At 37.3% G+C, this 14,121-nt stretch overlaps 1 protein-coding gene across 1 annotated transcript in view; it reads right to left on the bottom strand.

Annotated features, from left to right (window-relative positions):
• The window catches only part of npr2 (natriuretic peptide receptor 2), a 71,955-nt gene that overhangs the window by 12,085 nt on the left and 45,749 nt on the right, over window positions 1-14,121 (bottom strand). Inside the window, exons 12-15 of the mRNA XM_042508869.2 lie at window positions 12,037-12,108; window positions 10,188-10,347; window positions 9,923-10,078; window positions 6,106-6,274 (exon numbers count right to left, since the gene is read on the bottom strand). Coding sequence (XP_042364803.1) covers window positions 6,106-6,274; window positions 9,923-10,078; window positions 10,188-10,347; window positions 12,037-12,108 — 557 coding nt within the window. The remainder of the gene's footprint in view (window positions 1-6,105; window positions 6,275-9,922; window positions 10,079-10,187; window positions 10,348-12,036; window positions 12,109-14,121) is intronic.

Genomic DNA, 14,121 nt, shown 5'->3' with positions numbered 1-14,121 from the left:
CACACACACACACACACACACACGCATTTACTCTGACGGAGCAAGAAGGTGAGTCATCCACACCACCGTGGCGGCTAAAAGCATCAATGCCTGGCAAACTGCCCTGTTTCTTGTGGGTCACCGATCCTACACACACCCACGTGTTGTTTAAGTTAAAAGAACAAAACATCAGAGGGAGACATGAGAGACAGTAATGAGTATCGGTGCACCGAGCTCAATCACACAGGCCGTGCACTGTTTACTGCACCGCAAATCACACACAGCCATATTTTCCCACCATTCATCCAAACTAGAAATGTCTCTATGCTGAGCGTGATGCTGAAGAGATGAGAAGCCAGAAAAATAATCATTTCAGCAAGTGATTTAAAGCCTTTTAATCCTCCTACAGCAAGTGGAAAAACATCCCTCAGATGAATCACTACTCATTTGTTTCCGTTTGTTTGTTTGTTTGTCTGTTGATATGATTAAAGCTTGACCACTTTCATTGAAATTTTAAACAAAGTTTGGCCATGGATCAATGAACAGCTGATACATTTTTGTTGTTGTCATATGTCTATTTATAAAGCACTTTTAATCCGACTTTTGAATCATAAAGGTGCCTTCAGACTACGAGCAGTTACCACCACCGCCTCCGTTGTTGACCTCGCCGTGACACCGAGGTCAGCGGCAAGGAGAGAGAGAGCAGCTGCTGCTGCTGCATCTCGCATGCTTATTTGCAGCTGACGAGTTGATTTTACTAAATAAGGAACTGTTACGTAACTGAACATTCATAAGAAGACTACTGGAAACGTTGGTGTAATTTTGCACTAATTTGAGTAAAAATAGAGAGGTTTTTGATGGGCAGACTTTCAGTTAATAAGCCTGGTTATTTGTTAGAAGTCTTTTAGTCAGAATCAGAATAATAGCTAAACTGAACTGTAAGTCCAGCTATTTGAATATTACTGACTGAATTAATCAGCTTTAACTATCAAACACAATGTGCAATTGCAACCAGACATAGATGCTACATGCACACATGAACTCTGAGTGATCCTGCAGAATCACTTGCAGACGACCCTGCAGCAACTTGAGAAATTTAAATCAATCCAGATAGCTCAGATCTTGTGAGTATCAGCTATTTGTACAAAGTTGTAACCAGTTTTTGACGTAGTTTTGGGGAATCATGGCTGTCACCAGCCAGTCAGCATATTTGTCTATCACTGTGTATTTTTGATGCAGATCTGGATCCAGACACTGATTAAAAATTAAAAACATTTTCTACTATTTATAAAACAAATGTGGAGGACTGTGTAGGCTTGGCGGAGGGAAGCGCTCTCTGAGTGCTTTTTTGTTTACAAAGCGACTAAACATTCAGGAAGTTACGATTTCCTCAAATCTGAAGACTGATGTGTTTCAGAAAAAAATTGAGAAAAAATGTATTTTATTAGGTGAAAAAAGGAAACATTTCAGTGCTGCACACAAAGTGAAATAAACATAAGCGGTGCTGGCAGACAGTGAGAGACTTGATGTGCACCAGGAGAGGTCAGCTATTCATGGCGTGCAAAGTGTCAGCTCCCTGTGTGGGTTAAACCGAACCGTTTACTGCTGAACACCCCTCTTGTTACCGCGCCCTTCAAACCCAAGCTCACACACACACACACACACACACACACACACACTCACACACACACACACACACACACACACACACACCAAAAATAACAGGCCATCCATCACGTCATGTCAACAACATACATTTACCTAATGAAAATAACCGGCAAACAGAGCATTAACGCACAGGGCTCAGTGGCCGAGGGCTTCGTACACACTGGGAGGTACTTTGCACGCAGCTGTCAGGAGCATCCTTGAGTGCCTCTGAGGACGTCAATCACACTGTACTCTGAGCCACGACAAATGGAAAGCTATACATCACCGGGCTCATCCCGCGCTGACTTGCAAAGCTAACAGAGGAGAGGTCAGGCAGGGAGGAAAAACAACCACACAGATCTGTTTATAGAGACCCTTCCAAACCACCTGCTTTTAGATTTACACTCAAATCAGTCCGTCTTTGCAGGATCAGAGCTTTTGCATCTGTCTACATTTGCGTGCAAAAATTGAAAACTCGACCTGGCATCCACGAGTAAACTGAGAACCTTTTAATGCAAAATATGACAGCTGACATCATCCTGCTCATCACATCTCTGTGTGCACATCGTTCGTCCTTGAGGCTGAAGGCTCAGCAGTCATTACACGGTACAGTATTGCACAAAGAGATGCAGCTGTAGTTTTATGGGTTTGATTTCACAACAATGTAGCTCATGTTGTGTTTGGCACACAACTCTCAAATCTCACATCAGAGCGGCCTTGAACTCACCAATGAGGAGGTGACAGCAACAAAAACAATGCAGGCGGTGAAATCTTCACTGTGATTGATGTTTTCAAGCGCTCTTCACATCTCTGCGAGCTGATTCGCTGCGACGCTCTTGCTAAGCAGAACTGAGAATTATCTGTGTTGATTGTAAAAGTCAACAGGAAGTTATTCTCTTACATAAGCTGTATTTTGATCAAGCAGTAGCCCCCAGGGCTTAAAAATTAAGACAAAAAGCTGAAGTGCCAAAAACTTAACCAACTTGGCAAAGAAATGAAATAAATTTCTTTTAAAAAGAAAACATTACTAGAAAATAATAGGGATAATTGTCCAGAAAACTATATGTATAACTATAATAATTGCATATTTAAAGTTATGATGAAGGAAAAAAAAAATACATAAAATTTATTTATTCTACATTTTTTATCAGCTGTTTTCTTTTTTTTCTGCTTATTTTGAGGTAATTTTCTCTTCTTTTCTGTTTGTTTTGTTTTGGGGTTTTTTTTTGGGCCTGGTGTTTTTAAGTTTCTTATTGCCTTCCCTCTGTGTTTTTTAAAGAAATCAAACCAAAATTGTTTCAAATTTCAAACAATTGTTTCAAAGGGTTAACTGTAATACGAGATTCAGACAGCATATTCTTTTACATGGGCCATTCTTGCATTTTGGTAGTTGCAGGTTTTCTACCCCTGGAGCAAAAGCATCTTTTTCTCTGTTTTCTCTGGTCATGTAGCACCAAGTTGTATTATTATACGTATTTATTACAAATATATATTTGCACGGATTTGCGTCTCTCTACTGCATAGACGGCCTACGTTTCTGTGAGGTCCTTCTTTATATCAGTGAAATACTTCTGTCTGCAAGGTGTCACCACAGTTAATAATTCAGATTAACCCCTCGCTCCTCAACAAAACTTGTTATTCATTAGCAAAACATCAAGGTGTTTCCAGCAGTCTTAGTGCCACTGAACCTGGGTGTTTTTTTTTTGTGACACCACACAGCTCTTCTGGAGGTGATCTTGTGGGTATTTTCAGCCAAAACATGATTTTTCCTAACCTTAACCAAGTAGTTTTTGTGCCACAACCACAAATTAACTACATTAACTAGCTTCAACAGTTCTGCTACATAATAATGTTATAAAATGTGCAATGCCGACATTTATTCTGGAGAAAGTTTCCAATGCCAGTGAAGACAACATCTGGGAGGCGATTTTCTCCTATTCAATAACACACATCAAGCAAAGCCTGCTCCACTGCTCACTCTCTATTATGGTGAATGAAAGGATGTCAACATGATTGCTTCGGCTATTGATTGCACGGCACTAGTGTCCTCTTCAGCAGTGAGACGAGGTAAAACTTTGCGTCATCGCTCAATATCACAGAGCGAGCTGAAGACTGCAAAAACAATAAGACAATGTGAGGTACATACAGTGAAAGCAGAACACAGCTCGATCATGGGTCTGAAATGCAGGTACAAATCAGCACTCAACTACACAACTGTAATCTTATTTTCAGCTGAGCTCAAAACCACACAACACGACCGTGTTAGAGGCAGAAAGCTCCAAGTTGTCATTCAGTGTAATGGACCGTGACTGGTGTTTTGATCTCCACGTCACAACTCGCAGGACAGGAAGGTCGACTGCAGCTGGCAGAACATTAAAACCTCTGGCAGCTGAACTGTGTTCTCTCAGCACGCTGCTTCCCCTCCTAAAACCCTGATTTAACCCAAAAATACAGCCTTTAACACCTGTTTTTCCCAGTTATATGTGGATTCATCTGTATGTCAGTATCACACATGTAGTATATCAGTTTGTTCCAACTTTTTTTTTGAGGTTATATGATGTTTTGGCTGAGTAATGGCTTATTTTGGCTGCATTGTTACATTAAATTGAAATATTATAGTTGTCTTTATGCACAATTTAACACACATTTCTTCGCAGTATACACATATTTGGTGTTTTTGGAAACTTTTGGGATCTTGACCATAATTTTAAAGGCCCTGAAAATGTATTTTTCTTGATTACTCCTGCATTCACTGGAGTATGAGACACATTTTCTCCACAAAATCAACAGAACATGAAGTGAATAATTGATATACGAATGGTCATTTTTGGGTGGGGTTAAGCATTCCTTTAATATTTATAAATTCTTATGTCATAATTACTAAAAAAGATCTTATGAGGTAAAATTTCATAATGATGAGATGGTTTTCTCTGAGATATTTTTCTTAATTCTAAGATCTGATCTTGTGATTATTATGTTGTTGTTGTGTTTCTTTTTTTTAATTAATCTGAATATTCAAAGTTTGATGCTACTTCTACACTCTACGCAACTACTTAACTTACATGTAAATTGTAAGTGAAGTAAATGAAATAAATTAAATTTAAATCACCCAACGGAGAGAGGCAAAAGTTTGACCTGAAGCAGCTTATGTGAACTAGAAGCAAACTTTTACAGGTTCATGCAGAGAACATGCTAATTTGTTACTGTTGTTACATGATACAGATGTATGTTTTAGCTTTATTACTTTTTTTTGTGCAGGGCTTTTTTATTTTGGTGTTTCTTCTAGATTTTTGCCACTTTTTATTATTATATCTGTACATAAATATAAATATTTTATACTTTCCTAACTAGCCTTCACCAGGCTCTAGTTAAATACAGAATGTACTATAAGCTGTGTATTTTAATGTGTCTGTGTGTGTGTGTGTGTGTGTTTGCACGAGTGTCCCTTTGTGTCAGCTTGATGCTTCATACAGTAACTCTCTCTGACAGAGCTGCTCTACTCGAGGGGAAACATCCGCGCCTCTCCTTCATCGACACAAAGCTCGGAACCAAAATATGCATATGAATGATTCATGGGATCATGGAAAACAATGGCAGAAATATGGATTCACACACTCCGCTTTCTTACACATACACACACACACACAGACACACTTGGAGATGGAAAGGCAGCAAAGAGCACTTCCTGTTGAGAGCCGCCTGTCAGGAATTACAAACAGCCTTTTATCTAAAATTGCCTCTGCGATTTCCAGAACATGATTCTTTTTGCTGTTTGTCTTTTTTTAATCTCTTAAACGTATCGACTTGCACGGCCGTCAGAAGTACATCAGGTTTTCATCACTGCGTTCATATGTTGTGTTGGCAGTGAAGATACTGATAGTTTGAGGAAGACCGGACTGTCCATGTCGATTTGTCAAATTATCTCCGCTTTGAGAAAGAGGATGGAAGTGAAAAGAAAGTTTATTTAATTAAGAGTACTTCCAGATCCTGGTGTTTTGAAATAATTCAGAAAAACGGACAGTTTACCCAAAATTTCCTTAGCTCTTGCAATATTAAGACTTGTCTTACGTTTGTCTTTTTTTTAGTGAACTGAGTCTTTAACCCTTTGAAACCTGGATTGACATCAGTTTCTTGTGTTACGTTTGGGCGCCGTTCACATTTAAACCTTGCGAAAATTATTACTTAATTATACATTTAAAGTGAATTACATTTACATTTTTAGAACTTCAAGCCATTTCCTTGCTTGTTTTTTTGTTTTTTTAAAAAACATTTTCATTTGTTGTTTTTTTCTAATTTTCATGAAATTTTTTGCTACTTTTCATTCATTCTTTGCTAATTTTGAGTAATTTCTTTTGAGTTGCTCACTGCCTTTCTCCCATGTTTTTTGAAAGAGTTTGAGCCAATTTGCTGAGGTTTCAAGGGGTTAAAGAAAAGCACCGTGAGGCTGGGTGATAAAAACAGATGAACTTTTGGACTCACTTGTTGAGTTTGGCCATGTAGATCTTGATGTGGCCGAAGTCAGGCCTCTCTGCGGGGTCCTCGGCCCAGCAGCCCTCCATCAGGATGGTCAGCTCCTCCGAGTGGCATCTGTTGTCTGTCGTCGGCCGAAAGTACGGCTTCTGACCGTTTCTCACCTTCTGAACGATCTCTGTGGAGGAAGAGGACATCGAGACAGTCTACAGTGAGACTTACTCCACATATCATGCATGCAGTGTGAAGAAAAAATAATTGTAATATAGACAGAGGCTGAATTTTCTAGTGGCTTTGCAGTCCAATGAAATGTCTCCAAATTTGGTGTTTTTTCATTTTTCAGATAAACACTAAATGCTTAGCCAAAAGTAAACATGAATCCCATCTTTTCCGTTTCCAGTGAACTGCATCCTACAGTTTTAATAATTGGGATAATAATTCTTAATTGAATAGTTTGACATTATATTGACACTTATTTGGTTTCTTACTGGGAGTGAAATGAGAAGCTTTTGCAGTGTTACTAATTTCTCTTTAGGAAGATGCTGCACTCTGACGGCTGAAGAGACTGAAATTTCAAACCTGGTTAACCATTTTCAGGAATATTGATATTCTTTTTATGGTTCTGTATTTCAGTTAATGTGCTATTTCTGCTGGATGAGCTTTAATGTATTCAGCACCGCAGATCAACTCTCGCAGATTTTTCCTCTTTGATGCATTAAACATATCAATTAAAAGTTTTTAAGAGACATCTTTCCTAAAGTTGATCTTCCACATCCTCTCCTTTCTGTTAATAGCATCATTATTAAAGTCATTTTTAAACCACAGAATTATAATTACAGCTACACTTTTAACGCATTCAGACACTAAAGAACAGGTGCCGACTTTCAGCCTGTTAATGGATAAGTATCAGGCTCTCGTACAATCAGCGACGAGCGTGACTGTGAATAAAAAGCCAATCAAAGTCATCACATGGAGGAAGCGCCTCGGGAGGGTTTTACACTTCGGATGCGTATAAGTTGAACTCCTGATCTTGAATTGCTTTGGAAGTTAAACTTTTTCCTGCTGTCGCTAAGCAGAAACAGCAGCGGAGGTAAAAGTAGACGCTGGTGAAGAAACTGGTCAAACTGCAACATGTGTGCAGGAAGCCGAGCAGCCAAAGTGTCGGCAGTGATAAAGCTCAGATTTTTAGCGTTAGTTAACTTAAGAAGATAACAGTAATGCGTTAGAGTTTCCAGTGACAGAAAGCTACTGAGAGCAAAAAGATTTGTCAGGAAGGCTGCTGTCCAAAGATATCATTTTCAAGAGCATTATGTCACACATGTAAGCTCTTAAGTTGGAACAGTAAGCATCAGTGGTCGCTCCAATTGTTCCTCATGTCCATAATGATCATAAACAGATATTTTTAGGTAATTAGATTTGGTTTTGGAAGCGATGGGGAACAAAATCCATTATTTCTCTGTAAAAGCACATTCCAAAGTTCATCTTAACCTAAGATGAGGCTTCAAATGTTCGCATTGTACATTTACGTTAAATTTGTAAATATCATTTCATCCATTCTAAAAGGTGCAGTACTTGACCAAAACCGGTTGTTTTTTAGGGAGTTGTAACTAAGCTGATTTCAGTTATAGATTTGTGCAAAACCTTTCAAAAATGTGATAAAACACTATTACGAGATGACTACATTTCCACTGAATAATCTGAGATTTCTCCTCTCACAGTAACATTCAAAGCAAGCCCCTTGTTTCCATTTGAAAATGTGAACCTGACCTTTAAGTTTGGGCAAAAACCCATTTGCCTCTCCAGCTGTTAAGTTTTTGTTTTTCAGCCCAGAATATTTTAAAAATCATACTCATAATTAGGGATGCTAATTAATTAATGATAAATTAATTGCTCAGTAGGAATTTAATCAAATATGTGAAATTTAATAGATTAATCAATAGGCTGTGCGGTGCTGTCAAAGTATTTACAATATTTTAGTTTGAGCTCTGATTAAGGAAAAAACTTTGAAACTTTGAAAAAAATTTGAAATTGTTTGAAATAAGCAAAGTTTTCATGTTGTTTGACTAATCACTAGTTAATTTTACCAATAATCAATTAAGGAAAGTTCTTTCAATTTGCAGCCCTATTCATAATGGATCAGCAGCATATATGAAGTGTCAGCCCAGAATCTTTATAAGTTATACTCATAATTAGGGATAATAACAATTATTGATGATCGATTAATCCGTTAAGAATCTAAGAGAATATGTGAAATTTTATCAATGAATCCAGGCTATGCAGTGTAATCAAAGTATATGCAATATGTTACTGTGAGCTTTAATTAAGGAAAAAACATATTTGCTATTGTTTGAAATAAGCAAAGATTTTCTGTTTTTCTTGTTTTTTTAAACAATGGTTAATTGATTAATAGATCATTATTTTACCAATAATCAATCAAGGAATGTGCTTACTATATGCAACTCTACTCATAATGGATCAGCAGCATGTATTTAAGGTTGGGTAAGTGCAAATAGTGTTTCTTTTCCAGAGTTTGTTTTCTGCCACAAATCTGCCAAGTTCATTTTGGTGACAGCGTTGCTTTTCCTTGTCCCCAGGGTATCAGCTTTCTTTCTCTCCTCGTGTTCTTTGCTTTATTTACTCCTAAAAAATGTCACTTTCCTTTCCAAGCATTACACAATCCTTCTGCAATCTACCTTACAGGAAACTTGTTGTTGCACATCGCTGACTTCAGGTGGACTGCTGATGCTGTGGGCTCATTTCTGTCTGATACTGATGACTTTTTATTTTATTCTATTCTTATTATTTATTCAACTTTTCAGTCTTTTGTTTGGGTTGTTTCTCATATTTTCGTGTCCCAGATATGAGATGTATTTCGTGTGTGCCTTTGACATGTTTTGTGTGTCTGATGTGCGACTTTGACATCTGGCCAACATGTGTTCTTTGTTTGTGTTCGTAGCTGCGGGGCCGCAATTTAGCGGTCTGACCTGACCTTTGAATTGTCAGTGAAAAGCCCGTGAATGAAGTTCCTATTATGTGAACTTCAGTCTGTTCTGTCCTTGTTTGAGTTTTCAGAAATATTTATTTATTTATTTATTTATTTTTATTGTTTATTTTATAACAGTTTGTCAAACGTCCGGCACATACGATACGTCGCAATACATCAAGACGGCTGTAAAGCTTAAGATCCTATAAATGTTATTCCAGCTTGTGATGTGTTTGGATCATCATTTTGGAAAGTTTGTATGCATTTATTTCTTCTTAAACACACATTTTTAAAGACATGTCTGATAATTATTTTGTGACCTTGCCTGAACTTGAATTAAGTGTACTTCCAGATCCTGGTGTTTTAAAATAATTCAGATGGATGGACAGTTTATCCAAAATTCCCTTGGCTCTTGCAGTAATAAGAATTGTCTTAAGTCAGTGTTTTTGAGTGAATTCAATCTCTCAAGGTCGATCGCCTTCAGTCTGTCCAAGCAGATGAGTAACCCAACACGGTGGGTGAATATTTCTTATTTGATATAAGCAATGCCATATTTCATTGAATCACCAAATATTGTTACGCTAAGTTAAGTACAATTTATCAACTTATTTCATTTTTTCCTTTACACCTTGTTTGTGTTCTGTGTACTTGTTGGTTTTTGTTGGATTAATGTTGACAAAGCTGGCAAAGCTCTATGAGCGCCAACAGTGCAGGACGCAAAAACGAGAGCAGTGGACACTCACCAGTGGTCCGACACTGACTGATGACCGACCGTCACCTTGATGTGTCAGGGCCCTTCATGTGAAATGTTAGTTTAGGGAGATAAAGGACATCTGTGCTTACCTTTGGGGCTGAGGTCCATGCCCTCCACATAGAAAGGTCCATTCCTCAGGGCGATTTCCTGCAGTATGATGCCAAAACTGTACACGTCCCCCTTCTGGGTCCCTTGAGGAGGATGGCGGTCGTATATGAGCAGCTCGGGAGCCGTCCAAAGCTTCTCTGAGAAACCAAGAAACACAAACACTCATAAAATGTCTGCAACACAACAGAAGCTGATGTTTTTTGTTAATGAAAAGATTCGGTGACCGAGCACATGAACTCCACTTACTTGCATAGAGTGCGTGCGAGTCATCGTTTTCGCATGACGAGCGGAAGCTGGCCAAGCCGTAATCCGTGATTTTCAAAACAAATCGACTGTCCACCACGCAATTAGATGACTTCAGATTTCCATGGCAGCCAATGTAGCTGTTGTGGAGATAGTTCATTCCCTGGTGGAGAGGAGCGTCAAGTCAAGCATTACGGGGTGTTTTCTCTCCTTTTTTTTTCCTTTACAGCAAATCATACATGAAACACACAGATCCAGACATATGGAAATAATATGCTTTGACATGTGGATGTATGCTGAAGGTTTTGAAAAGAGGCCGTGTTTCAAGGACGACATTCACGGGGGAATTTCTGTGAAATTAGTGTTAATTCCTCTGGGAGAGGGATGGTGGGTACTGAATGTGCTCGTGTTCGATATTTTGAGGAAACGGTGAGTCAAACATCCCTCTGAGCCTCAGCAGCGCCTCTTCTCCGCAGAGCGCTGCTATCTGTGTGGAGAAATTTAGCCTGAGCGCTTCGTCATGCGTGCAGTTCAATATCCAATCCATCCAAGAGGTCGCTGACAAAAAGCCTCTTTGTTAGGCCAGATTAAAAATAATCTTCTGAAGTTAAGTCCGTGATTAGTTTTGATGAAGCTGGAAGGAAATTTTGAGCAGAGTTTATGATTATGTTTCTGCCCTACTTTACACTATATAAGAGAAATATTTACTGTAGTTTCATCCACTGTGCTGTGCTGTGCAGAAATACTTTTTAAGTGCATGCTGGTCCTTCTTACTCTCTTTCTCTGTCTCACAAACTGTCCGTGTGAAACCACGGCAACCAAGACTTTCATTGCGTGACTCAAACGCACAAAGTGCCTAAACTAAAGGAACAGTTAAACCCAAAATTAAGAAAACATACATTTTCTCTTATTTGTAGTGCTATTTATATATCTAGATTGGTTTGGTTTGTTTTCGAAACTTTTCCAAAATATTTAACCTAATTTGTATGTCTTGATTTAACCCTTCAAACCTCAGCGAATTGGCTCAATTTCTTTAAAAAACATGGGAAAAAGGCACTGAGAAACTTAACAAGAAATTACTTAAAATTAACACAAAAAAAGATACAAGAAAATTACCCAATAATTATCAAGAAAAGAAAAGCAAAAAAAAAAAAAAAACAATGAACAAGGAAATGTTGTGAAAAACATGCTAAAAAATACCTATAATATTATACATACATATATTTTGTTACCTTATTTGAAATACATAATATTAATATACTTTTCTGGACATTTTTTTCTTCTTTTTATATTTTCTAATAATCATTTTTTGTAATATTTTGCGTAACGTTTGACATGTTTTATGATTTTTAGAAACATACTTTCAGACAATAGTCAAAACACTGTATATTCAAAACTTTTCCCAAAAATTCTGCTAATTCCAAACCATTTCCAGGCCTGGAGAGCAGAGAACCTTGTTTGGCGGTTGTATTTATTTTGAAAAAAAAAATAGTTCCTACATAAAACTGCTCACAATAAGGTCATTGCTGTTGAGTTTTTTAAATGTATTTTTTGGTGCTATAAAGCACCACAAGCTGAGTGACATCTAGTTACATTATATTTGAGAAAAGAAAGACATCTCTACAGCCGATATCGCCAACAATCAGCAGCTCACACCAAAACAATCTAGATTAATAAATAGCACTACAGATAATAGGAAAGATTGGTATTTTTAATTTTAGGGTGAATTGCCCCTTCAAGATTGAAAAGTGACCTTTTTGCCAACATTTTATATAACAACATCACATTAATCGATTGTCCTGGCCTTGGTTTGTTTGTTGTTATCAGAGCTTTCAGTCTGACCGCCACGTACCTTCACGATGTCATTGATCAGCGAGTAGCGAAACATCCAGTCCAGGTTGATGCTCTCGTTCTCCAAAATGTCCTGAAAAAAAAAAACAAACAAAAAATTATTCAGATAGGGAGCATAAAAAAACTTATTCGGGGATCCTACAGCTTAAGATAAATTGAATTTCAGACTTTTTAAGACTTTTGATACCATTCGCAATGAAATTTTAGTCCAAATTTTATAATAATGAAAATTACAGAAAAGAAAACATGAACACACATCAGTAATTTAATATCAGGAACAATGTTGTCCAAATGTTTATATATAAAATGCAACTTTGTTGGTCAAGTTAAGTTTGATGATCTTCTTAAAAGGCTGAAAAAATGAAAACTCTTAAGGTGGAACACATGGAAAACATTTGATTTCATTGTGAGTAAATGTACCTGTGTTGTTCATTTCTCTATCCTTATCTGTGTGATAGTAATGCCCGAGGCATTGGGTTAATTATTCATTTATAATTATTTTGAGATTTTACAACACATCAGAAAAAATCTGAATTTTTGAAAAAAAAATTAAATTTTTTTTAACATTTTTTAAGGCTTTTAACTGATTGATTTAATACATTTTAATACCAATTAAGGCCTAAGGTTTTTATAAATAGATTGTCTTTAATACTTGTTGAGGATCCGAAGGGAACCCTGAAATCTAGTTTCAAGAGCCTCTGGCCAGCCAGGACAGGACTAATGTTTATTTTGGGACTCAATAAAGAAACACCTTCAGTCCAGACACGATATATTCTTTTTCACCCTCAGGGTCACACATTAAGCCCTGCAGGACGTTACCCTCAAATGCCCTGCAGCCGGCCAGTTACTGGAATCTGGGTGCAGCTTTGACATCGAGCCACATCTGCTGCACAAATCAGTTGCAGCTATCTGCCTCTCCCACAAAGTCTTTCTCTAAGTGTGAGTGATGAGGATCACGGCTGAGTTTCCCATCGTTTCCCAGCTCATCCATTTTAAGAAGCAGCTGGCGAGTCAGAAACACAGAGCGCAGGCCAAGAGCAAGTTCACTTAAGGCATCATGTGTACTTCTCTTTGGAATATAAAAAAATACAAAAGATTGGATGGGAGACAAGAACAAAAATATGTCACACTTCAAAGGTGAGCTCTGCACGTACTGTAACCTCACTGCAGACTAAATAAGAAGATTTCACTTGTTGCTGTGGAGCTCAGTGGGCAGAGGTCGGTACAAACACTGCCAGGAATAGCAGTTTGACGAGGTTGTCTACGCTAAAACTGTTTACTCTCGTGGTTCTGCAACAAGAAAAGTCCAGCAGTTGGCTTCTGTTAGAAACCTCTCATTCAGTGATGAATCTTATTAAACCTTTCATGTATTAACACTTTGAAACCTGAACAATCAGCTTGACAACTTCCAAAAATATGAAGAAGTTACCCAAAAATTAGCAAGAAAGAAAAAAAAAAGTATAATTACCTAAAAAAATAGCAAAACCCATTTAAAAAATAATTTTATATATTTATATATATTCTTTTTTCTCTTTCGCTCCTATTTTTAACATTAATTTACAGGCATTTTTCTTGTCACTTTTTTATCAGTTTCTTGCAATTTTCTCATCTCATTTGCTATGTTTCTGGAGAGAATTAAACCTATTTGCTCAATTTTCAAAGGAAAGATACTTGTGAAAGGCGTCTGGACGCAGCACAAGAAAGACTGATGTCGATCCAGCTTTATATGAATTACATTACTTCTAAATGTAATGTATCTGTGTTTTGCAGAAACGTACAATGCCAAAATTCATTCTTGGAATTGGGTTGATTTCAGACAAAGTCAAAAACTGGTAAAATTAGGTGGAAAGTTTGGTCATGTGCCAAGAAAGGGATTTCTTTAAATGTAAAAAATATGGCATATATACAGGGCTGCAACCAAAAGATATTTTCATTATAGATTCATAAATTTTCTTAATATTAGTTTGTAAAATTATGAAAAATGCTGATCAAAATTTTCTAAAGCTAAAGTGACTTCTTTGAAGTGCTTTTTTATTTAACCAAAAGCTCATAACCCAAAGATATTCCATTTAAAATATGATAAAAA

The sequence above is a fragment of the Plectropomus leopardus genome, chromosome 20 (genome assembly GCF_026936395.1).
Source record: "Plectropomus leopardus strain MGB_pleo_1.0 chromosome 20, ASM2693639v1, whole genome shotgun sequence".
Classification (NCBI taxonomy): domain Eukaryota; kingdom Metazoa; phylum Chordata; class Actinopteri; order Perciformes; family Serranidae; genus Plectropomus; species Plectropomus leopardus.
Note: the sequence above shows the minus strand (reverse complement) of the source record. Positions and strands in the feature narration are given on the sequence as shown.